Source organism: Panulirus ornatus, chromosome 10 (genome assembly GCF_036320965.1).
Source record: "Panulirus ornatus isolate Po-2019 chromosome 10, ASM3632096v1, whole genome shotgun sequence".
Classification (NCBI taxonomy): domain Eukaryota; kingdom Metazoa; phylum Arthropoda; class Malacostraca; order Decapoda; family Palinuridae; genus Panulirus; species Panulirus ornatus.
In genome coordinates, this window is record NC_092233.1 from 64,243,906 (window position 1) to 64,267,695 (window position 23,790).

At 42.5% G+C, this 23,790-nt stretch overlaps 2 protein-coding genes across 9 annotated transcripts in view; one reads left to right on the forward strand and one right to left on the reverse strand.

Moving 5' to 3' along the window:
* LOC139751040 (uncharacterized) overlaps nucleotides 1-20,675 on the forward strand; it is a 56,276-nt gene extending 35,601 nt beyond the window's left edge. For both annotated transcript variants that reach the window (XM_071666172.1, XM_071666173.1), the window contains one exon: nucleotides 19,723-20,675. In XM_071666172.1, the coding sequence (XP_071522273.1) occupies nucleotides 19,723-19,911 (189 nt within the window). In that variant the 3' untranslated portion in view covers nucleotides 19,912-20,675. The remainder of the gene's footprint in view (nucleotides 1-19,722) is intronic.
* The window catches only part of LOC139751039 (uncharacterized), a 442,294-nt gene extending 419,031 nt beyond the window's left edge, over nucleotides 1-23,263 (reverse strand). For 3 of the 7 annotated variants that reach the window (XM_071666163.1, XM_071666160.1, XM_071666159.1), the window contains exon 1: nucleotides 23,127-23,262. In XM_071666163.1, coding sequence (XP_071522264.1) covers nucleotides 23,127-23,212 — 86 coding nt within the window. In that variant the 5' untranslated portion in view covers nucleotides 23,213-23,262. Of the gene's footprint in view, nucleotides 1-23,126 lie in introns of all 7 variants that reach the window. The other 4 variants (XM_071666161.1, XM_071666162.1, XM_071666170.1 and 1 more) reach the window with 3 other exon arrangements.
* Between the last annotated feature and the right edge of the window lie 527 nt (nucleotides 23,264-23,790).

Consider the following 23,790-nt stretch of genomic DNA (forward strand, 5'->3'; position numbering starts at 1 on the left):
AATAGAGTGAATTGGATCGATGTGGTATACCGGGGTTGACGTGCTGTCAGTGGATTGAATCAAGGCATGTGAAGCGTCTGGGGTAAACCATGGAAAGCTGTGTAGGTGTGTATATTTGCGTGTGTGGACTTGTGTATGTGCACGTGTGTGGGGGTGGGTTGGGCCATTTCTTTCGTCTGTTTCCTTGCGCTACCTCGCAAACGCGGGAGACAGCGACAAAGCAATATATATATATATATATATATATATATATATATATATATATATATATATATATATATATATATATCTTTTTGTTATACTTATTCGCTGTCTCCCGCGTTTACGAGGTAACGCAAGGAAACAGACGAAAGAATGGCCCAACCCACCCACATACACATGTATATACATAAACGCCCACACACGCACATACACATACCTATACATTTCAACGTATACATACATATACATACACAGACATATACATATATACATATGTACACACTCATACTTGCTGTCTTCATCCACTTTCTTCGCCACCCCGCCACACATGAAACGGCACCCCCCCATCCCCTTCCCCCGTGTGCGCACGAGGTAGCGCTAGGAAATGACAACAAAGGCCACATTCGTTCACACTCGGTCTCTATCTGTCATGTGTAGTTAACCGAAACCACAGCACCCTTTGCACATCCAGGCCCCACAAAACTTTCCATGGTTTACCCCAGACGTTTCGCATGCCCTGGTTCAATCCATTGACAGTAAGTCGACCCCGGTATACCATATCGTTCCAATTCACTCTATTCCTTGCACACTATTCACCCTCCTGCATGTTCAGGTTCCGATTGCTCAAAATCTTTTTCACTCCATCCTTCCACCTCCAATTTGGTCTCCCATTACTCCTCGTTCCCTCCACCTCTGACACATATATCCTCTTTGTCAATCTTTCCTCACTCATTCCCTCCATGTGCCCAAACCACTTCAATACACCCTCTTCTGCTTTCTCAACCACACTCTTGTTATTACCACACATCTCTCTTACCCTTACATTACTTACTCGATCAAACCACCTCACACCACATATTGTCCTCAAACATCTCATTTCCAGCACATCCACCCTCCTGCGCACAACTCTATCCATAGCCCACACCTCGCAACCATACAACATTGTTGGAACCACTATTCCTTCAAACATACCCATTTTTGCTCTCCGAGATAACGTTCTCACCTTTCACACATTCATGAACGCTATATGTAGCTACATATATATATATATATATATATATATATATATATATATATATATATATATATATATATATATATTTTTTTTTTTATACTATTCGCCATTTCCCGCGTTTGCGAGGTAGCGCTAAGAACAGAGGACTGGGCCTTAGAGGGAAAATCCTCACCTGGCCCCCTTCTCTGTTCCTTCTTTTGGAAAATAAAAAAAAAACGAGAGGGGAGGATTTCCAGCCACCCGCTCCCTCCCCTTTTAGTCGCCTTCTACGACACGCAGGGAATATATATATATTTTTTTTTTTTTTGCTTTGTCGCTGTCTCCCGCGTTTGCGAGGTAGCGCAATATATATATATATATATATATATATATATATATATATATATATATATATATATATATATATGTCGAAGTGAGAGGACTCAGCCCGTCGGTAGCACTCTCTTGTGGATCCAGCTGTTAGGAGATGCCACTATCCCTGGAGACAGGGGAGAAAGAATACAGAATACTTCCCACGTATTCCCTGCGTGTCGTAGAAGGCGACTAAAGGGAGGGAGCGGGGGGGTGGAAATCCTCCCCTCTCGTTTTTAATTTTCCAAAAGAAGGAACAGCGAAGAGAGCCAAGTGAGAATTTCCCTCTAAGGCTCAGTCCTCGGTTTAAACGCTACCCCGCTAACGCGGGAAATGGCGAATAGTATGAAAAGAATTATATATATATATATATATATATATATATATATATATATATATATATATATTATACCATCCCTGAGGTAGGAAGAAAAATGTTTACCTTAGTATTCACTGCGTGTCGTAGAAAATGAATGAAGCGGCGGGAGTGGTGGGGATGGAAATTCCCATCATTCTGTTATTTCAATTTCTAATATAAGGAACAGAAGAAAGTACCAAGCGGTCTTTCTTTGTCTGTTCCTGGCGCTACCTCGCTAACGCGGGAAACGTTTCCAATCTCTTCCCTCGCGCAAGGTCTTCCTAGTGTTCAGTTGGCATCAGACGGGCTATACGTGTTGCCCTGATGGCATACCTCCACAAGTCCTACAACACTCTGTCTCTGAGCCAACAACGATCTTGGATCGCCTATGTCGCCTGACTAAAAATCTTAGACTCTTCCTCCCTCTCGGAAGCCTGTCTTGGTTCAACCCATCCGAGTAAGGAGACTGTGCTAACCCCTTCATCCATCTTTCTAGTCATTCAAACTCTCCTTAACTCTCACTTTTTCAAACACTTCGAATCCCTATGGGGATTTCGCAGTGCAAGGTGTACTGATGATCTCTCCTATGTCATTCACCTCTGTCTGGTTCTCTTCCATCAGAGATTTTGGTGAAAATTTTGTCGATATCCACGGCATCTTCATTACATTTGACAAGATGAAATAAGCTTCGTATTTCTATAATCCCTCTTGATGTTTTTCTGCTTTTCTCTGTTATCTAATGCATGCCATCCTCTCTGGCTCTTCCACTGCGGTAGTTGTTGGAACGACTTCCCCTTATCAGCCTATCAACAGTGGTGTCCCTCAGGGTCCTTTCCTATCCCCTGCTCTCTACTCTCTCTGTAAATGACCTTTCTTCTACTTCTCACCCTATTCACTCTTGTCCTAATGATACCACTTTACACACTTCAACTCACTTTCCTTCCCCCTCCTTCTAATACTCGTTCTTTCTCGCACTGATCGTATTTCCTTTGATCATCTCGGACTCATACAACATCTCAGAAAGGCGAACAGTAACCAAGTTAAATGCAATAATGTTGAAACGTAATTTTTCCTTATACTTCTTTTTAGAAGTCAGTTATTTTCCTCATTTCAACTGCAGAGCACCACAATGCAACCCTATGTTAACTAACATTTTGGCTATAACCATTATCAACAAAATATCCTGAAAATCCCACAGTCAACATCACAAAGTTTACTTTGAAAAAGATTTTTTGTATGATGCTGTAATCATTTCCCTTGTGAGTAACCTTTTCATATCTAAAGGGTTTTATTCTCCTTAGTTTGGAGTGCTGGTCACACATTTCCTTCATCTCCCTGTTGATTATCACTCAAGGGAGTCAAAAGCCTTCATTCTCATTAATTTTCCGAGCATCAACCTTTATTCAACCATCCCCCTGTCCGTAAGCCGCGATGGTTCGGTTCTCTTTGTTCTACTGGTATTATTTTGACCACTGTTCTTGGTGGCTGTCTGGATGTCTCCCCTCTATTAAGGCTTGAAACTCTGGCACGCGTCTGGCTACTGCTTCCCACAATTTGTGGGTAGAGATCAGCTTCTCGAGGATTGACTTGTGATGCTTACTTCTTCCTACGAACAGCTAAGCTGTGGTTTCCCTTCCTCCTTTCGTGTTTCTCTCTTCCTACAAACTTTCTACCTTTCCGAGTTAAGTCTACAAACACCTGAGAAGTTCTGATTGATTTCCACTCACTTTATTTCACTGAACTAAGATAGCATTTGACTGGGGCATGTTGTAACCTGCCATGTTGGTCACTACACATTCATAATCAATCACTACCTAAACCTTTTTCAGGGAGGGTCCTGTTTTTACCCACAGGGTTCCTATCCCTCTGCTGGTACATATGCATTTGTCTGTCCGTCGACATATTAGTCACACCAGCGGAGCCGCGTGAGATTAAGGTCCATGTTTCCCTCACCGAGATGAGGTTGTGACGCGTCAAAACACTACAAGTCTAGTGTGTGTGTCTTTACCTCCGTGTGGCCGAGGCAGCTGGACGCCCTACCCAGGGTTCCAATCCCTCTCTTGGTGTATATACACGTGTCTGTCCATCAATATATATATATATATATATATATATATATATATATATATATATATATATATATATATATATATATATATTTTTTTTTTTTTTTTTTTTTTTTTATACTTCGTCGCTGTCTCCCGCGTTTGCGAGGTAGCGCAAGGAAACAGACGAAAGAAATGGCCCAACCCCCCCCCCCCCCCCCATACACATGTACATACACATGTCCACACACGCAAATATACATACCTACACAGCTTTCCATGGTTTACCCCAGACGCTTCACATGCCTTGATTCAATCCACTGACAGCACGTCAACCCCTGTATACCACATCGCTCCAATTCACTCTATTCCTTGCCCTCCTTTCACCCTCCTGCATGTTCAGGCCCCGATCACACAAAATCTTTTTCACTCCATCTTTCCACCTCCAATTTGGTCTCCCTCTTTTCCTCGTTCCCTCCACCTCCGACACATATATCCTCTTGGTCAATCTTTCCTCACTCATTCTCTCCATGTGCCCAAACCATTTCAAAACACCCTCTTCTGCTCTCTCAACCACGCTCTTTTTATTTCCACACATCTCTCTTACCCTTACGTTACTTACTCGATCAAACCACCTCACACCACACATTTTCCTCAAACATCTCATTTCCAGCACATCCATCCTCCTGCGCACATCTCTATCCATAGCCCACGCCTCGCAACCATACAACATTGTTGGAACCCCTATTCCTTCAAACATACCCATTTTTGCTTTCCGAGATAATGTTCTCGACTTCCACACATTTTTCAAGGCTCCCAAAATTTTCGCCCCCTCCCCCACCCTATGATCCACTTCCGCTTCCATGGTTCCATCCGCTGACAGATCCACTCCCAGATATCTAAAACACTTCACTTCCTCCAGTTTTTCTCCATTCAAACTCACCTCCCAATTGACTTGACCCTCACCCCTACTGTACCTAATAACCTTGCTCTTATTCACATTTACTCTTAACTTTCTTCTTCCACACACTTTACCAAACTCAGTCACCAGCTTCTGCAGTTTCTCACATGAATCAGCCACCAGCGCTGTATCATCAGCGAACAACAACTGACTCACTTCCCAAGCTCTCTCATCCCCAACAGACTTCATACTTGCCCCTCTTTCCAGGACTCTTGCATTTACCTCCCTAACAACCCCATCCATAAACAAATTAAACAACCATGGAGACATCACACACCCCTGCCGCAAACCTACATTCACTGAGAACCAATCACTTTCCTCTCTTCCTACACGTACACATGCCTTACATCCTCGATAAAAACTTTTCACTGCTTCTAACAACTTGCCTCCCACACCATATATTCTTAATACCTTCCACAGAGCATCTCTATCAACTCTATCATATGCCTTCTCCAGATCCATAAATGCTACATACAAATCCATTTGCTTTTCTAAGTATTTCTCACATACATTCTTCAAAGCAAACACCTGATCCACACATCCTCTACCACTTCTGAAACCGCACTGCTCTTCCCCAATCTGATGCTCTGTACATGCCTTCACCCTCTCAATCAATACCCTCCCATATAATTTACCAGGAATACTCAACAAACTTATACCTCTGTAATTTGAGCACTCACTCTTATCCCCTTTGCCTTTGTACAATGGCACTATGCACGCATTCCGCCAATCCTCAGGCACCTCACCATGAGTCATACATACATTAAATAACCTTACCAACCAGTCAACAATACAGTCACCCCCTTTTTTAATAAATTCCACTGCAATACCATCCAAACCTGCTGCCTTGCCGGCTTTCATCTTCCGCAAAGCTTTTACTACCTCTTTTCTGTTTACCAAATCATTTTCCCTAACCCTCTCACTTTGCACACCACCTCGACCAAAACACCCTATATCTGCCACTCTGTCATCAGACACATTCAACAAACCTTCAAAATACTCATTCCATCTCCTTCTCACATCACCGCTACTTGTTATCACCTCCCCATTTACGCCCTTCACTGAAGTTCCCATTTGCTCCCTTGTCTTACGCACCCTATTTACCTCCTTCCAGAACATCTTTTTATTCTCCCTAAAATTTACTGATAGTCTCTCACCCCAACTCTCATTTGCCCTTTTTTTCACCTCTTGCACCTTTCTCTTGACCTCCTGTCTCTTTCTTTTATACTTCTCCCACTCAATTGCATTTTTTCCCTGCAAAAATCGTCCAAATGCCTCTCTCTTCTCTTTCACTAATACTCTTACTTCTTCATCCCACCACTCACTACCCTTTCTAGACAGCCCACCTCCCACTCTTCTCATGCCACAAGCATATATATATATATATATATATATATATATATATATATATATATATATATATATATATATATATAATTTTATTTTGCTTTGTCGCTGTCTCCCGCGTTAGTGAGGTAGCGCAAGGAAACAAACGAAAGAATGGCCCAACCCACACACATACACATGTATATACATACACGTCCACACACGCAAATATACATACCTATACATCTTAATGTACACATATATATACACACACAGACATATACATATATACACATGTACACATTTCATACTGTCTGCCTTTATTTATTCCCATCGCCACCCCGCCACACATGGAATAACATCCCCCTCCCCCCTCATGTGTGCGAGATAGAACTAGGAAAATACCACAAAGGCCCCATTCGTTTACACTCAGTCTCTAGCTGTAATGTAATAATGCACCAAAACCACAGCTCCCTTTCCACATCCAGGCCCCACAGAACTTTCCATGGTTTACCCCAGACGCTTCACATGCCCTGGTTCAATCCATTGACAGCACGTCGACCCCGGTATACCACATCGTTCCAATTCACTCTATTCCTTGCACGCCTTTCACCCTCCTGCATGTACAGGCCCTGACCACTCAAAATCTTTTTCACTCCATCTTTCCACCTCCAATTTGATCTCCCACTTCTCCTTGTTCCCTCCACCTCTGACACATATATCCTCTTGGTCAATCTTTCCTCACTCATTCTCTCCATGTGACCAAACCATTTCAAAACACCCTCATCTGCTCTCTCAACCACACGCTTTTTATTTTCACACATCTCTCTTACTCGATCAAACCACCTCACACCACATATTGTCCTCAAAAATCTCATTTCCAGCACATCCACCCTCCTGCGCACAACTCTATCCATAGCCCACGCCTCGCAACCATACAACATTGTTGGAACCACTATTCCTTCAAACATACCCATTTTTGCTTTCCGAGATAATGTTCTCGACTTCCACACATTCTTCAAGGCTCCCAGGATTTTCGCCCCCTCCCCCACCCTATGATTCACCTCCGCTTCCATGGTTCCATCCGCTGCCAGATCCACTCCCACATATCTAAAACACTTTACTTCCTCCAGTTTTTCTCCATTCAGACTTACCTCCCAATTGACTTGACCCTCAACCCTACTGTACCTAATAACCTTGCTCTTATTCACATTTACTCTTAACTTTCTTCTTTCACACACTTTACCAAACTCAGTCACCAGCTTCTGCAGTTTCTCACATGAATCAGCCACCAGCGCTGTATCATCAGCGAACAACAACTGACTCACTTCCCAAGCTCTCTCATCCACAACAGACTGCATACTTGCCCCTCTTTCCAAAACTCTTGCATTCACCTCCCTAACAACCCCATCCATAAACAAATTAAACAACCATGGAGACATCACACACCCCTGCCGCAAACCTACATTCACTGAGATCCAATCACTTTCCTCTCTTCCTACACGTACACATGCCTTACATCCTCGATAAAAACTTTTCACTGCTTCTAACAACTTTCCTCCCACACCATATATTCTTAATACCTTCCACAGAGCATCTCTATCAACTCTATCATATGCCTTCTCCAGATCCATAAATGCTACATACAAATCCATTTGCTTTTCTAAGTATTTCTCACATACATTCTTCAAAGCAAACACCTGATCCACACATCCTCTACCACTTCTGAAACCACACTGCTCTTCCCCAATCTGATGCTCTGTACATGCCTTCACCCTCTCAATCAATACCCTCCCATATAATTTACCAGGAATACTCAACAAACTTATACCTCTGTAATTTGAGCACTCACTCTTATCCCCTTTGCCTTTGTACATTGGCACTATGCACGCATTCCGCCAATCCTCAGGCACCTCACCATGAGTCATACATACATTAAATAACCTTACCAACCAGTCAACAATACAGTCACCCCCTTTTTTAATAAATTCCACTGCAATACCATCCAAACCTGCTGCCTTGCCGGGTTTCATCTTCCGCAAAGCTTTCACTACCTCTTCTCTGTTTACCAAATCATTTTCCCTAACCTTCTCACTTTGCACACCACCTCGACCAAAACACCCTATATCTGCCACTCTATCATCAAACACATTCAACAAACCTTCAAAATACTCACTCCATCTCCTTCTCACATCACCACTACTTGTTATCACCTCCCCATTTGCGCCCTTCACTGAAGTTCCCATTTGCTCCCTTGTCTTACGCACTTTATTTACCTCCTTCCAGAACATCTTTTTATTCTCCCTAAAATTTAATGATAATCTCTCACCCCAACTCTCATTTGCCCTTTTTTTCACCTCTTGCACCTTCTATATATATATGATTAAAAATGAAGTACATCTTTGTTTGAAAAAGGTATATACTGTATATATTGAAGTGACAACCTCATTGCCAGCCTATCTTCATTATTCCTGAATAATATGATTGGGTAGAAATAATTCCAGTGAAATGCATCCCAGGAGTAACTGGTTCATTCTTACTAAATAAGATAATTGGATAGTAATAATTCAAGTGAATTCTATCCCAGGAAGGGGGGGAGGGAGGAGGATGGGGAGAGGTGAACGAACCTACCATGTATACAGTGGTTGGGCGAGGCTGAAGTGTTCACGGGTCTCCCGTATTATTGTATATTAGGCCCCATTACTGTCCCTAGGCCTTATAAAGGCTCAAGCGTATGTAACCGAATGGTGTATCACACCTCTATGTGTATGAGAAGTAAGGTGCAAGGCGCAAGAAACAGCTATGATAATGGCACGTGTACTGCGGGTGACACCCTCTCGTATGTAATATCATTATTATATCATCAGCATATTGAATAAATTTCAAGAGCTAACTGATGTAAAAAATAGATAATTAATCTCACTTGCACCAATTTCTCCGAAATAATTACTATTTTTTTTGGAGTTTCGAATTGTGTGCACTTGTTTAAAACACCAGCCTATATGACACACAGGCCTACATGGAAAATATATAACTCACGAAAGTCAATCGACGATCCTCAGTTCGAAACTCAACGCTCTTTAAGCCATGTTAAGTAAGGCTTTTTACTGCGTCGTGACTGCCACAAGAGCTGTTGCGTTGAAGCAAAGTCCAACGAAAACGAGCGAAGATCTGCTGCCGACTTGTACATAATCCGTCTGGCAAACGTTTATTGTCCTTGAAATATTACCTACACCTGAATCCTGTTCCTGGACGCTGGTGCCTCCACACACAGACATTGCCCACACGAGATGGCCAACACCTACAACACATTAACGAACCATATCGAGTAATAGCATTAACCTAGGCAACGACTTCATATAATCACATCGTACTATAAACTGGCACAATAACGTGAAAAAAATACCTACAATGTAACGTGAAACATTGAGTTCGTTTAATGAAAAGTGCATTTGAATTATCAAAATTAATTTCATTCGTACTATTGATTTCATGTGAAATATACATTATCGTGTGAGGACCGAAACAGCTCATATTATTATGCAATCTCTCTCTCTCTCTCTCTCTCTCTCTCTCTCTCTCTCTCTCTCTCTCTCTCTCTCTCTCTCTCTCTCTCTCTCTCTCTCTATCCCTCTCTTCCCTTGTCTGGCGCGACGCGCTGCCTGCCTTACGCGGCGGCCGTCAAGGTCAGTCCGCCACTCTGGCAACCTGAGCCAACGGCTGAGACTGCAGCTTTAACGACGCCGCCTACGGTCCCGCCAGCTGAACGCTCTACTGTTGGATGCTCTCGTCATCCTTCGCTGTGCTTAAGCAACCACAGCTTTCATCTGGATTATGAGTAATCGGTTCCCCCGGGAATCAATAATCGAGGGACATCTTACATCACCAGCTGATACGGGTAACCTGTCAGTCATTCCATCCCAGTCTGGCTTGCTGCCAATTTTCCCTCACCTTAAGAGAGGCCTTATCGTCAACAGCGCTGTTGCCAAAGTTCGTCTTACTATGCAGTTTGTCTTCAGGACTTACACAGGTTTTCCCTTGTGATGGGAGGGTGGCCTGAAGCCTCTGCCCTACATCCCTAGCCTTCGCCCGCTATCGTACCTGCGCAGTGAGTCCTCCTCCTCCATCCTTTGTTTTTGTGGATCAATTCCCTCGCGTCTCATGACTGAGGTGGAGGGGGAGGGGGAGAGGTTTGAGGTAGGGGGAGCAACGTGCATGCGCCTGAGGTGGGCGGAACCAAGGCGGCCATGACAGAATGCGGCGTAAGTCCAAGTTCAAGATCAAGATCAAGTTCAAGACCACATTTAAGTTGCCTGCTGCATTGTGGGTCGCGGCCTGCCTGCGAGAGGGGAGCTTGGGGTGGGTCATGGCGAGCGAGAGGCGAGGGGAAGGGATGGCGGCAGGTAAGGCGACCGTACGTAAGACTAGGGGAGCAGAGTTAGAGGTGTGTTTGGGAGAAATGAGAGGCAGGGAATAGAGTTGTGAGGGATACTTTGATTAAATGGAGTGAGGGGAGCAGATGTGGGGCGAGGGGAAAATAAATGACAAGTAAAAGGGGAAAAGGGAGGTAAGGAAGGGTGATAAAAATGGAAAGGTTCGTGGAATGTTCTGCAATGGCATATATTTTGTTAATGGCATAACGGAGCCCTGGAGAGCTGACAGAGGACTCGTGTAGACGTGGAGATGATAGGTGGAAAGTGAGGAAACGTACAGACATGCAAAGGCGGCTAGAAATAAGAATGGTAGGCACTGGAGGGAATGGAGACGGATGACAAAGATGGTAAAAGAAGACGGTTTTTCAAAACAGTCATTAACGGTGAAGATACCAACGTCCAACATATGCACCGCCTCACCGAGCGGCGCGCAACCTTCCATTTAGCCTTAAGCCTAACCTAGCTGTGATGCGCATCATGGTTATGGTGTTGCACTGTACAATATGGTACCCGGTGTTTGTGAAGTGAACAGTTTGTGGTAAGATAAGAAATCTGAGTTACTGTGAAATTCACAGGGCAAGAAATGTGATGCATAGTCTATGTTGTTATAATGTACATACCTTCGATGTACTGAGTCGATGTGTATACAGGCTGAGTCTAGTTTAGATGAGGAATGTGGTATACATGCAACCTAGGCACTGTACACTTGCCATCACGATATAGATGTGATGTAATCGTTAGCAGTAAACTGTGTTGTGCAGTGTATGTGTGGTGTCCAGTATGGATGATATGTTCAGTATGGGTGTGGTGTATAGCGCAAGGTGTGGGTATGATATACAGTGCAGTGTAGTGTACATTGTGATGCAGTGTTTAGTGTGTGTGTAGTCCACGATTTGGGTGCGTACAGTGTGGGTGTAGTGTACAGTGTAATGTGCAAAGTGTAGGTGTGGTGTACCGTGTAGGCTTGGTGTACATTGTAAGTATGGTATACAACGTAGGAGCGGTGTATAGTGTAGGTGTGGTATACTGTGTAAGTGTAGTGTGCAGTTTAGGTGTGGTGCTGGTGTAGGTGTTATACAATATACAGTGTGGATATAGCGTACAGTCTACTTGTAGTATACAGTGCAGTTGTGGTCTAGTGTACACCATATGTGTGGTGTAGAGTGTAAGCGTGATGTACTGTGACAGTACGGTTACAGTGTGGATGTTGTGTACAGATCCGGTGTGGTGTACAGTTTCAGTGTGGTGCAGAGTACGTGTTGCGTATAATATAGGTATAGTGTACAGTATAAGTGTGGTGTACAGTGTGTGTGTGTGTGTTGCACAGTGTGTGTGGTGTACAGTGTGTGTGTGGTATAGACTGCAGATTTAGTGACAGTGCAAGTGTAGTATACAGTATAGGTGTGGTGTACAGTGTGTGTGTGTGGTATACAGTGCAGATGTAGACAGTGTAAGTATAGTATACAGTATAGGTGTGGTGTACAGCATGTGTAGTGTACAGTTTGGGTGTGATGTACAGCAGATGTAGACAGTGCAAGTGTAGTATACAGTATTGGTGTGGTGTGTAGTGTGTGTGGTGTACAGTGTAAGTATAGTATACAGTGCAGAGGTAGTGACAGTGCAAGTGTAGTATACAGTATAGGTGTGGTATACAGTATATGTGTGGCGTACAGTGTTTGTAGGGTATAGTGTGTGTGTGTGTGTGTGTGTGTGTACAGTGTAAGAATAGTATACAGCGCAGATGTAGTGACAGTACAAGTGCGGTACACAGTCTAGGTGTGGTGTACAGTTTAGGTGGGGCGCATAGCGTAGGTGTACTGTACAGCATAGATCTGGTTTAGCGTAGTTATAGTATACAGTGTAAGTGTGGGACAGTGAACGTATGGAGTACACTATAAGTGTAGTGTACAGTGTAAGCGTGATGTACTTTGCAAGCGTGGTGTACAGTGTAAGTGTGATGAAAGCATAGGTGTTACGTATAGTGGAGGTGTGGTATACGGTGTGGGTGTGGTGTGCGGTATAGGTGTGGTGTACGGTGTAGGTGTGGTGTACATAGTAGGTGTGATGTACATAGTAGGTGTGATGTACATAGTAGGTGTGGTGTATAGTGTATGTGTGGTGTACGGTGTAGGTGTGGTGTAGGTGGTGTACGTTGTGGATGTAGTGTACGGTGTGGGTATGGTGTACAGGGTAGGTGTGGCGTAGGTCTAGAACTACTGTTTTCATCTGACAGGCATTAAAACTGTCGATCAACAAGATTGGTCGCACTGATGACCGCAACGCACTGCTTGTCACCACTCACGGTGTCGCTCAGCAACGGTTGCGACTTCGACTTCATTACGACCTTCAGACCCTCTATTGCGAATTTACAGTAAAACATAAGGGCCTGACCTACGACCTGACACTAAAAGGTCATATCATGCCCTAAGGTCGTATATCGTCCTGCCCAGGGATTATTTATGATACAACATTCGCGCTCAAATGTCACGTGATATTTTTCGTCTTTACCCATGTTCATCATCAATGTTATATAAAAGTTCATCTCGGAAACTGTACATAGCTAAAAAATCACTCCCAGAGAGAGAGAGAGAGAGAGAGAGAGAGAGAGAGAGAGAGAGACATACAGACAGACAGAGCAAAACAGCAGTGCAAGTTGGACGAGGCTCAGAAAGACAGTAAGACTTGCAAATAAGTTAATGAGATCCACGTTAAAGACTAAAGACATTAGCCATTCACCTTTGCCGATGATGAAGAAGGGCCCAGGAATGCCATCAAGTGTTCCTGGCCGTTAAAAAAAGAGGAAAATTCGAAAATCGTGAACCAGGACAATGATGCCGGTCACCAGCTTTCTCACGTCCGATACACAACCACGGCGGCCAGCATCTTGTGGTGCCCAACAGCAGGTGTTCATCAGTCTTCGTCCTTGGTCTTCATCGTGAAGCTGGCCTAGCTTACCCCCAGATGAACTAAGACATTTAAACAATATGAGGTCTTGGTTTAGAAAGTCAGAAGGTCAAATTTCGAGGAGGCCGCTGCGCTGTCTGTTGATTTTGGAGACGATTTCTTTTTCGCTCAGTAAATCCAGATCCCAGAGGTAGATTCCATCAACATTTAATAATACCAGTTAGCGTTAGGAGAAAATGGACCTCTATATACGGTGCAGCGGTTAACGTGGCTGACCTTGACGCATTCACCGGCAGCCCGGGGTTGGGCACACAGGTTTAAATCCTGGTTGCTATACTCGGACCACAGTCTACCCAGCTGTTCACCGTCCCGTATGGCTTGGTCGTATAATTGAGCACTTGGCTTTGGCTAATATATATATATATATATATATATATATATATATATATATATATATATATATATATATATATATATATTTTTTTTTTTTTTTTTTTTTTTTTTTTTTATACTTTGTCGCTGTCTCCCGCGTTTGCGAGGTAGCGCAAGGAAACAGACGAAAGAAATGGCCCAACCCCCCCCCCCCCATACACATGTACATACACACGTCCACACACGCAAATATTCATACCTACACAGCTTTCCATGGTTTACCCCAGACGCTTCACATGCCTTGATTCAATCCACTGACAGCACGTCAACCCCTGTATACCACATCGCTCCAATTCACTCTATTCCTTGCCCTCCTTTCACCCTCCTGCATGTTCAGGCCCCGATCACACAAAATCCTTTTCACTCCATCTTTCCACCTCCAATTTGGTCTCCCTCTTCTCCTCGTTCCCTCCACCTCCGACACATATATCCTCTTGGTCAATCTTTCCTCACTCATTCTCTCCATGTGCCCAAACCACTTCAAAACACCCTCTTCTGCTCTCTCAACCACGCTCTTTTTATTTCCACACATCTCTCTTACCCTTACGTTACTTACTCGATCAAACCACCTCACACCACACATTGTCCTCAAACATCTCATTTCCAGCACATCCATCCTCCTACGCACAACTCTATCCATAGCCCACGCCTCGCAACCATACAACATTGTTGGAACTACTATTCCTTCAAACATACCCATTTTTGCTTTCCGGGATAATGTTCTCGACTTCCACACATTTTTCAAGGCTCCCAAAATTTTCGCCCCCTCCCCCACCCTATGATCCACTTCCGCTTCCATGGTTCCATCCGCTGACAGATCCACTCCCAGATATCTAAAACACTTCACTTCCTCCAGCCTCTCACCATTCAAACTCACCTCCCAATTGACTTGACCCTCAACCCTACTGTACCTAATAACCTTGCTCTTATTGACATTTACTCTTAACTTTCTTCTTCCACACACTTTACCAAACTCCGTCACCAGCTTCTGCAGTTTCTCACATGAATCCGCCACCAGCGCTGTATCATCAGCGAACAACAACTGACTCACTTCCCAAGCTCTCTCATCCCCAACAGACTTCATACTTGCCCCTCTTTCCAAAACTCTTGCATTTACCTCCCTAACAACCCCATCCATAAACAAATTAAACAACCATGGAGACATCACACACCCCTGCCGCAAACCTACATTCACTGAGAACCAATCACTTTCCTCTCTTCCTACACGTACACATGCCTTACATCCTCGATAAAAACTTTTCACTGCTTCTAACAACTTTCCTCCCACACCATATATTCTTAATACCTTCCACAGAGCATCTCTATCAACTCTATCATATGCCTTCTCCAGATCCATAAATGCTACATACAAATCCATTTGCTTTTCTAAGTATTTCTCACATACATTCTTCAAAGCAAACACCTGATCCACACATCCTCTACCACTTCTGAAACCACACTGCTCTTCCCCAATCTGATGCTCTGTACATGCCTTCACCCTCTCAATCAATACCCTCCCATATAATTTACCAGGAATACTCAACAAACTTATACCTCTGTAATTTGAGCACTCACTCTTATCCCCTTTGCCTTTGTACAATGGCACTATGCAAGCATTCCGCCAATCCTCAGGCACCTCACCATGAGTCATACATATATATATATATATATATATATATATATATATATATATATATTATATATTATATATATATTATATATATTTTTTTTTTTTTTTTTTTTTTGCCGCTGTCTCCCGCGTTTGCGAGGTAGCGCAAGGAAACAGACGAAAGAAAATGGCCCAACCCACCCCCATACACATGTATATACATACGTCCACACACGCAAATATACATACCTACACAGCTTTCCATGGTTTACCCCAGACGCTTCACATGCCCTGATTCAATCCACTGACAGCACGTCAACCCCGGTTTACCACATCGCTCCAATTCACTCTATTCCTTGCCCTCCTTTCACCCTCCTGCATGTTCAGGCCCCGATCACACAAAATCTCTCTCACTCCATCTTTCCACCTCCAATTTGGTCTCCCTCTTCTCCTCGTTCCCTCCACCTCCGACACATATATCCTCTTGGTCAATCTTTCCTCACTCATTCTCTCCATGTGACCAAACCATTTCAAAACACCCTCTTCTGCTCTCTCAACCACGCTCTTTTTATTTCCACACATCTCTCTTACCCTTACGTTACTTACTCGATCAAACCACCTCACACCACACATTGTCCTCAAACATCTCATTTCCAGCACATCCATCCTCCTGCGCACCACTCTATCCATAGCCCACGCCTCGCAACCATACAACATTGTTGGAACCACTATTCCTTCAAACATACCCATTTTTGCTTTCCGAGATAATGTTCTCGACTTCCACACATTCTTCAAGGCTCCCAGAATTTTCGCCCCCTCCCCCATCCTATGATCCACTTCCGCTTCCATGGTTCCATCCGCTGCCAGATCCACTCCCAGATATCTAAAACACTTTACTTCCTCCAGTTTTTCTCCATTCAAACTAACCTCCCAACTGACTTGACCCTCAACCCTACTGTACCTAATAACCTTGCTCTTATTCACATTTACTCTTAACTTTCTTCTTTCACACACTTTACCAAACTCAGTCACCAGCTTCTGCAGTTTCTCACCTGAATCAGCCACCAGCGCTGTATCATCAGCGAACAACAACTGACTCACTTCCCAAGCTCTCTCATCCCCAACAGACTTCATACTTGCCCCTCTTTCCAAAACTCTTGCATTCACCTCCCTAACAACCCCATCCATAAACAAATTAAACAACCATGGAGACATCACACACCCCTGCCGCAAACCTACATTCACTGAGAACCAATCACTTTCCTCTCTTCCTACACGTACACATGCCTTACATCCTCGATAAAAACTTTTCACTGCTTCTAACAACTTTCCTCCCACACCATATATTCTTAATACCTTCCACAGAGCATCTCTATCAACTCTATCATATGCCTTCTCCAGATCCATAAATGCTACATACAAATCCATTTGCTTTTCTAAGTATTTCTCACATACATTCTTCAAAGCAAACACCTGATCCACACATCCTCTACCACTTCTGAAACCACACTGCTCTTCCCCAATCTGATGCTCTGTACATGCCTTCACCCTCTCAATCAATACCCTCCCATATAATTTACCAGGAATACTCAACAAACTTATACCTCTGTAATTTGAGCACTCACTCTTATATATATATATATATATATATATATATATATATATATATATATATATATATATATATTATATATATTTTTTATTATACTTTGTCGCTGTCTCCCGCGTTTGCGAGGTAGCGCAAGGAAACAGACGAAAGAAATGGCCCAACCACCCCCCCATACACATGTATATACATACGTCCACACACGCAAATATACATACCTACACAGCTTTCCATGGTTTACCCCAGACGCTTCACATGCCTTGATTCAATCCACTGACAGCACGTCAACCCCGGTATACCACATCGCTCCAATTCACTCTATTCCTTGCCCTCCTTTCACCCTCCTGCATGTTCAGGCCCCGATCACACAAAATCTTTTTCACTCCATCTTTCCACCTCCAATTTGGTCTCCCTCTTCTCCTCGTTCCCTGCAGCTCTGACACATACATCCTCTTTGTCAATCTTTCCTCACTCATTCTTTCCATGTGACCAAACCCTTTCAAAACACCCTCTTCTGCTCTCTCATCCACACTCATTTTATTACCACACATCTCTCTTACCCTTTCATTACTTACTCGGTCAAACCACCTTACATCACATATTGTCCTCAAACATCTCATTTCCAACACGTCCACCCTCCTCCGCACAACTCTATCTATAGCCCACGCCTCGCAACCATATAACATTGTCGAAACCACTTTCCTTCAAACATACCCATTTTTGCTTTCCGAGATAATGTTCTCGCCTTCCACACATTTTTCAAGGCTCCCAGAACTTTGCCTCCCCCCCCCCCCCCACACACACACATGACTCACTTCAGCTTCCATGGTTCCACCCGCTGCCAAATTCTCTCCCAGATATCTAAACACTTCACTTTCTCCAGTTTTTCTCCATTCAAACTTACCTCCCAATTGACTTGTCCCTCAACCCTACTGTACCTAACAACCTTGCTCTTATTCACATTTACTCTCAGCTTTCTTCTTTCACACACTTTACCAAAACTCAGTCACCTGCTTCTGCAGTTTCTCACCCGAATCAGCCACCAGCGCTGTATCATCAGCGAACAACAATTGACACTTCCCAAGCCCTCTCACCACAACAGAGCTGCATACTTGCCGCTCTCTCCAAAACTCTTGCATTCACCTCCCTAACAATCCCATCCATAAACATATTAAACAGTCATGCTGACATCACGCCCCTGCCGCAAACCAACATTCACTGGGAACCAATCACTTTCCTCACTTCCTATTCGTACACATGCCCTAAATCCTTGTTTATAACTTTTCACTGCTTCTAGCAACTTACCTCCCACACCATATACTCTTAATACCTTCCACAAAGCATCTCCATCAATCCTATCATATGCCTTCTATAAAGATCCATAAATGCTACATACAAATCCATCTGTTTTTCTAAGTATTTCTCACATACATTCTTCAAAGCAAACACCTAATCCACACATCCTCTAACACTTCTGAAACCACACTGCTCTTCCCCAATCTGATGCTCTGTATATGCCTTTATCCTTTCAATCAACACCCTCCCATATAATTTCCTAGGAGTACTCAACAAATCTATGCTTCTGTAATTTATACACTCACCTATGCGTTTGTACAATGGCACTAAGCATGCATTCCGCCATTTCTCAGGCACTTCACCATGATCCATCCATACATTGAATATCCTTAACAACCAATAAACAACACAGTCACCTCCCCCCCCTTTTTTTTTATAAAGTCCACTGCAATACCATCCAAACCTGCCGCCTTGCTGGCTTTTATCTTCCGCAAAGCTTTCAGTACCTCTTCTCTGTTCACCAAATCATTCTCCCTGACCCTCTCACTTCGCACACCACCTTGATCAAGACACCCTATATCTGCCACTCTATCGTCAAAAACGTTCAACAGTCCTTCAAAATATTCAATCCATTTCCTTCTCACTTCATCACTACTTGTTATTACCTTCCCATTTGCACCCTTCACCGATGTTCCCATTTGTTCTTTTGTCTTACGCACTTTATTTACCTCCTTCAAAACATCTTTTTATTCTCCCTAAAATCTAATGATACTCTCTCACCCCAACTCTCATTTGCCCACTTTTTCACCTCTTGCACCTTTCTCTAGCCTTCCTGCCGCTCTCTTTTATACATCTCCCAGTCATTTACACTATTTCCCTGCAAAAATCGTCGAAACGCGTAATCTAGTATATGAAAAAAGAAATCAGGAAAATGAAACACAAATTCCCAAGTGCACTTTCGCGTAATGATCCACCATAGTTTGAAGAACAAAGCTACTAAATATGAAAGAATTTTAGAATTATATTGATTCTTTCCCATGAAAAAATGCCTCAAAAATGGAATTCCCATTTTTCTCTAATTCCATGAATTCGGTTTTCGTCGAGCAATAATCAGGGGACCGTAGTGATGGCTCCTTATCGATGAAAATTCGTGTTACTTACGTTCTTGTCTTCTGCGGTGTCCAGGCGCGGAAACTGGCGAGTGCTGGCGGCGATGGTCACTTGGTGAACGGGAGAGGGTACACACCCACTCACCTGGCACACTTCTCTGGCCACTCCCTGGACAAGTCCACACCCAGGGACCAGGATCTGCCGCCTCTAGGGGAGCTCGAAGCCCTCGCGCAACTCATGAAAGAAGAGCTACCTCATACATGAGGGCTTGAACTGCAGGGATAGTCTTCATATGAGCTATAACATTACTTCACTAACTGCAATACTGCATTCCTTCCCTAATAAGTGACAACACTGCATTCATTCCTTCAGATGCTTACATCCAAAGACATCCTTTTCCTTATAAGCTGCAGTGCGTGTTTTCTTATCATAAACTACAACTTCACTTTCCCTCCACCCAGCGACACATGACCTTCAGAACCTGCGTGCATCGCAGTGTTCTCTCCAGTATGACTTACATCAATGTGTTTCTTCACACAGACTCCCATAGGTACACTGCTTTCCACCCGACAACATTATACTTCATCAGCAGTCACCTACATACAACACTACCTCCCTCTTCTCATGACGTGCAACACTACGATGATTGCCAGGATAACTAACCCTTCCTTCCTGACCCTGCCAGTAGCACAATATATTCCACTTAGGAATTATGTACGCTTACATTGAATATTTAATATATGCATGCTACTACAGTGTTCACCATTCAGTTTTCAGTTTTGGATTGTAAATATTGATCATTACACGCAACTCCATGATTAAGTTCAGTGTCAAGTCTTCAACGTTCATAGCACCGCATTAAATAGTTTCTGTCCATCAGTGTTTTATTCAAACACCTATACTCTTATTCTGTATATATAGATGCCTACATACGCACATATACATAAATATACAAATCGAAATATACATACATTTACATATCAAAATATATGTACATATACTACACATATGCAGACATATACCTACATGTACATATTCATACTCGCTTGCCTTCATACATTCATGTCGCTACCCCCCCCCCCAAAAAAAAAAAAAAAAAACAGCATTACCAACCCCGTGCGTCAACAAAGAAACTCCAGGAAAAACAAAAAAAAGGCCACATTCGTCCACACTCAGTCTCTAGCTGTCATGTACAATATATATATATATATATATATATATATATATATATATATATATATATATATATATATATATATATATATTTTTTTTATACTTTTTCGCTGTCTCCCGCGTTTGCGAGGTAGCGCAAGGAAACAGACGAAAGAAATGGCCCCCCCCCCCATACACATGTACATACATACGTCCACACACGCAAATATACATACCTACACAGCTTTCCATGGTTTACCCCAGACGCTTCACATGCCCTGATTCAATCCACTGACAGCACGTCAACCCCGGTATACCACATCGATCCAATTCACTCTATTCCTTGCCCTCCTTTCACCCTCCTGCATGTTCATATATATATATATATATATATATATATATATATATATATATATATATATATATATATATATATATATATATATATATATATGTTGGAAAGGATCACAATTTTGCGCGTGATCAAGATATTCCTACGAGTCCACGGGGAAAATGAAACACGAAAAGTTCCCAAGTGCACTTTCGTGTAATAATCACATCATCAGGGGAGACACAAGAGATAAAATATAACAGTCAATTGATATACATCGAAGAGACGAAGCTAGGACGCCATTTGGTAAACATGTGATTATTTTGGACAATCACATGTTTACCAAATGGCGTCCTAGCTTCGTCTCTTCGATGTATATCAACTGACTGTTATATTTCTCCCTTGTGTCTTCCCTGATGATGTGATTATTACACGAAAGTGCACTTGGGAATTTTTCGTGTTTCATTTTCCTCGTGGACTCATAGGAACATACATATATATATATATATATATATATATATATATATATATATATATATATATATATATATATATACATACACACACACGAGTTTAACAGTCTAATTTCTATAATTAACCTACAGCTATACTCATGATAAATGCCACGGGCTATTTTACGTGCTAATTCCTTACATTATTCTCACAATATAATACTTTGTTCCTTACTAGCTAAACAATACTACAAGAGTACCCATAATTGGCATCTACCCCCCCAAAGGGAAATTATGGAGGGGGGGGGGGGGGTTAGTGGGGTAACTGTCGGCCCCTCACTGTTTACCCTGGGCACCGATCAACACCGTGGGTCGCCAACATATGATCTCCGTCCCCATATAGTGGCTCTCGTAATAATGTATATTCTTAATCTCAGATTATAATATTTCCAATATATCAAATAACTAAACTATCATGCAGGTTAAACGTATGACATCACTGACTGCCATCTGGTTCCTTGGTTCGTCTGTTTGTTTTGCCCGCTAACGACTTGGCTGCGCGATAACTTATGCACACAGTCAGATCCCTCTTTATCCAACATTTATATCCTGTTTGTATATATATATATATATATATATATATATATATATTTTCTTTCTTCTTTCGTACTATTCGCCATTTCCCGCATTAACGAGGTAGCGCTATGAACAGAGGACTGGGCCTTAAAGGGAATATCCTCACCTGGCCCCCTTCTCTGTTCCTTCTTTTGGAAAATTAAAAAAAAAACGAGAGGGGAGGATTTCCAGCCACCCGCTCCCTCCCCTTTTAGTCGCAGGGAATACGTGGGAAGTATTCTTTCTCCCCTATCCCCTGGGATAATATACATATATATATACATACATAATATTGATCACTTTAATCACACTAGTTCGTGATGATAGTAATGAAAGTAAAATCGCAGTTCAGTAGTTCACATCATTCTAACATTTTTTTTTCCATACATGCAACATGTTTCGCAGAGACAATCCGCCTGAATCAGATGCAAACTTTATGAAATGTTTCCACCTGATGAGGCGGACTGTCTTCGTGAAACATGTGCTGCATGTATAGAAAAATTACATGTTAAATTATCCGAACTACTGAACTGCGATTTTACACACCCATCCACACACACACGGATATATATATATATATATATATATATATATATATATAGTATCCCTGGGGATAGGGGAGAAAGAATACTTCCGACGTATTCCCTGCGTGTCGTAGAAGGCGACTAAAAGGGGAGGAAGCGGGGGGCTGGAAATCCTCTCCTCTCATTATTCCTTTTTAATTTTCCAAAAGAAGGAACAGAGAAGGGGGCCAGGTGAGGGTATTCCCTCAAAGGCCCACTTCTCTGTTCTTAACGCTACCTCGCTAACGCGAGAAATGGCGAATAGTTTGAAAGAAAGAAATATATATAATCAAATCAAATTAACATGTTTCAAAGACACCAAAAACTATTACATGAAATGTGTAAAAATACCACGGAACCCCTTACCTGTTTACAAACAGATGAGCTTTGTTGATGAAGCCCACACACGAATGAACGCTGAGTTTACGTTCATAAGTACACAACACTTCCATGACCAGAAGTTCCGGCTCCCACGGGCTTCTACCTAAGACTGACAAGAAGGACGCCAAACATTCTTTTGAGAGTGATTTCCAACAGTCAAGAATGGTGGTTTGGCTATTGCAGCACCTGTTCGCAACAAGCGACCGATATGTTCGGTATCTCAGACTGTCTCATATTCACCAATGTATGATGCCTGGCATGTAGACTTGTATTCAAGAGACGCCTGTAAGGTAAGTAAACTTTTACGCTTGCTCATGAATATTATAGAAACCTTTGGTCAAACTGTATTACGCATCATTCAACTTTGATTCACAGGCTAAAACTATGTTGACGTGAGTATACGCTGGGAAAATGAACCACTTCTCTCGGTGCAGTGTTGACTTAAGGTTTCATTTCAGCAAAAAGGTTTCATTTTAGCCAACACATCGGTAATGGCTATTCATACATATGGATCAATGAAATTATGAATGAATCTGTTATTGTTTTAATGTTTCCTTTGAAGCACTTACTCGTCATTTAATCTAAAATGGTTAGAACACATCTTAAAAGCTCTGTTAGTCAAAGTACAAATAAGTTTGTCTAGAATGTA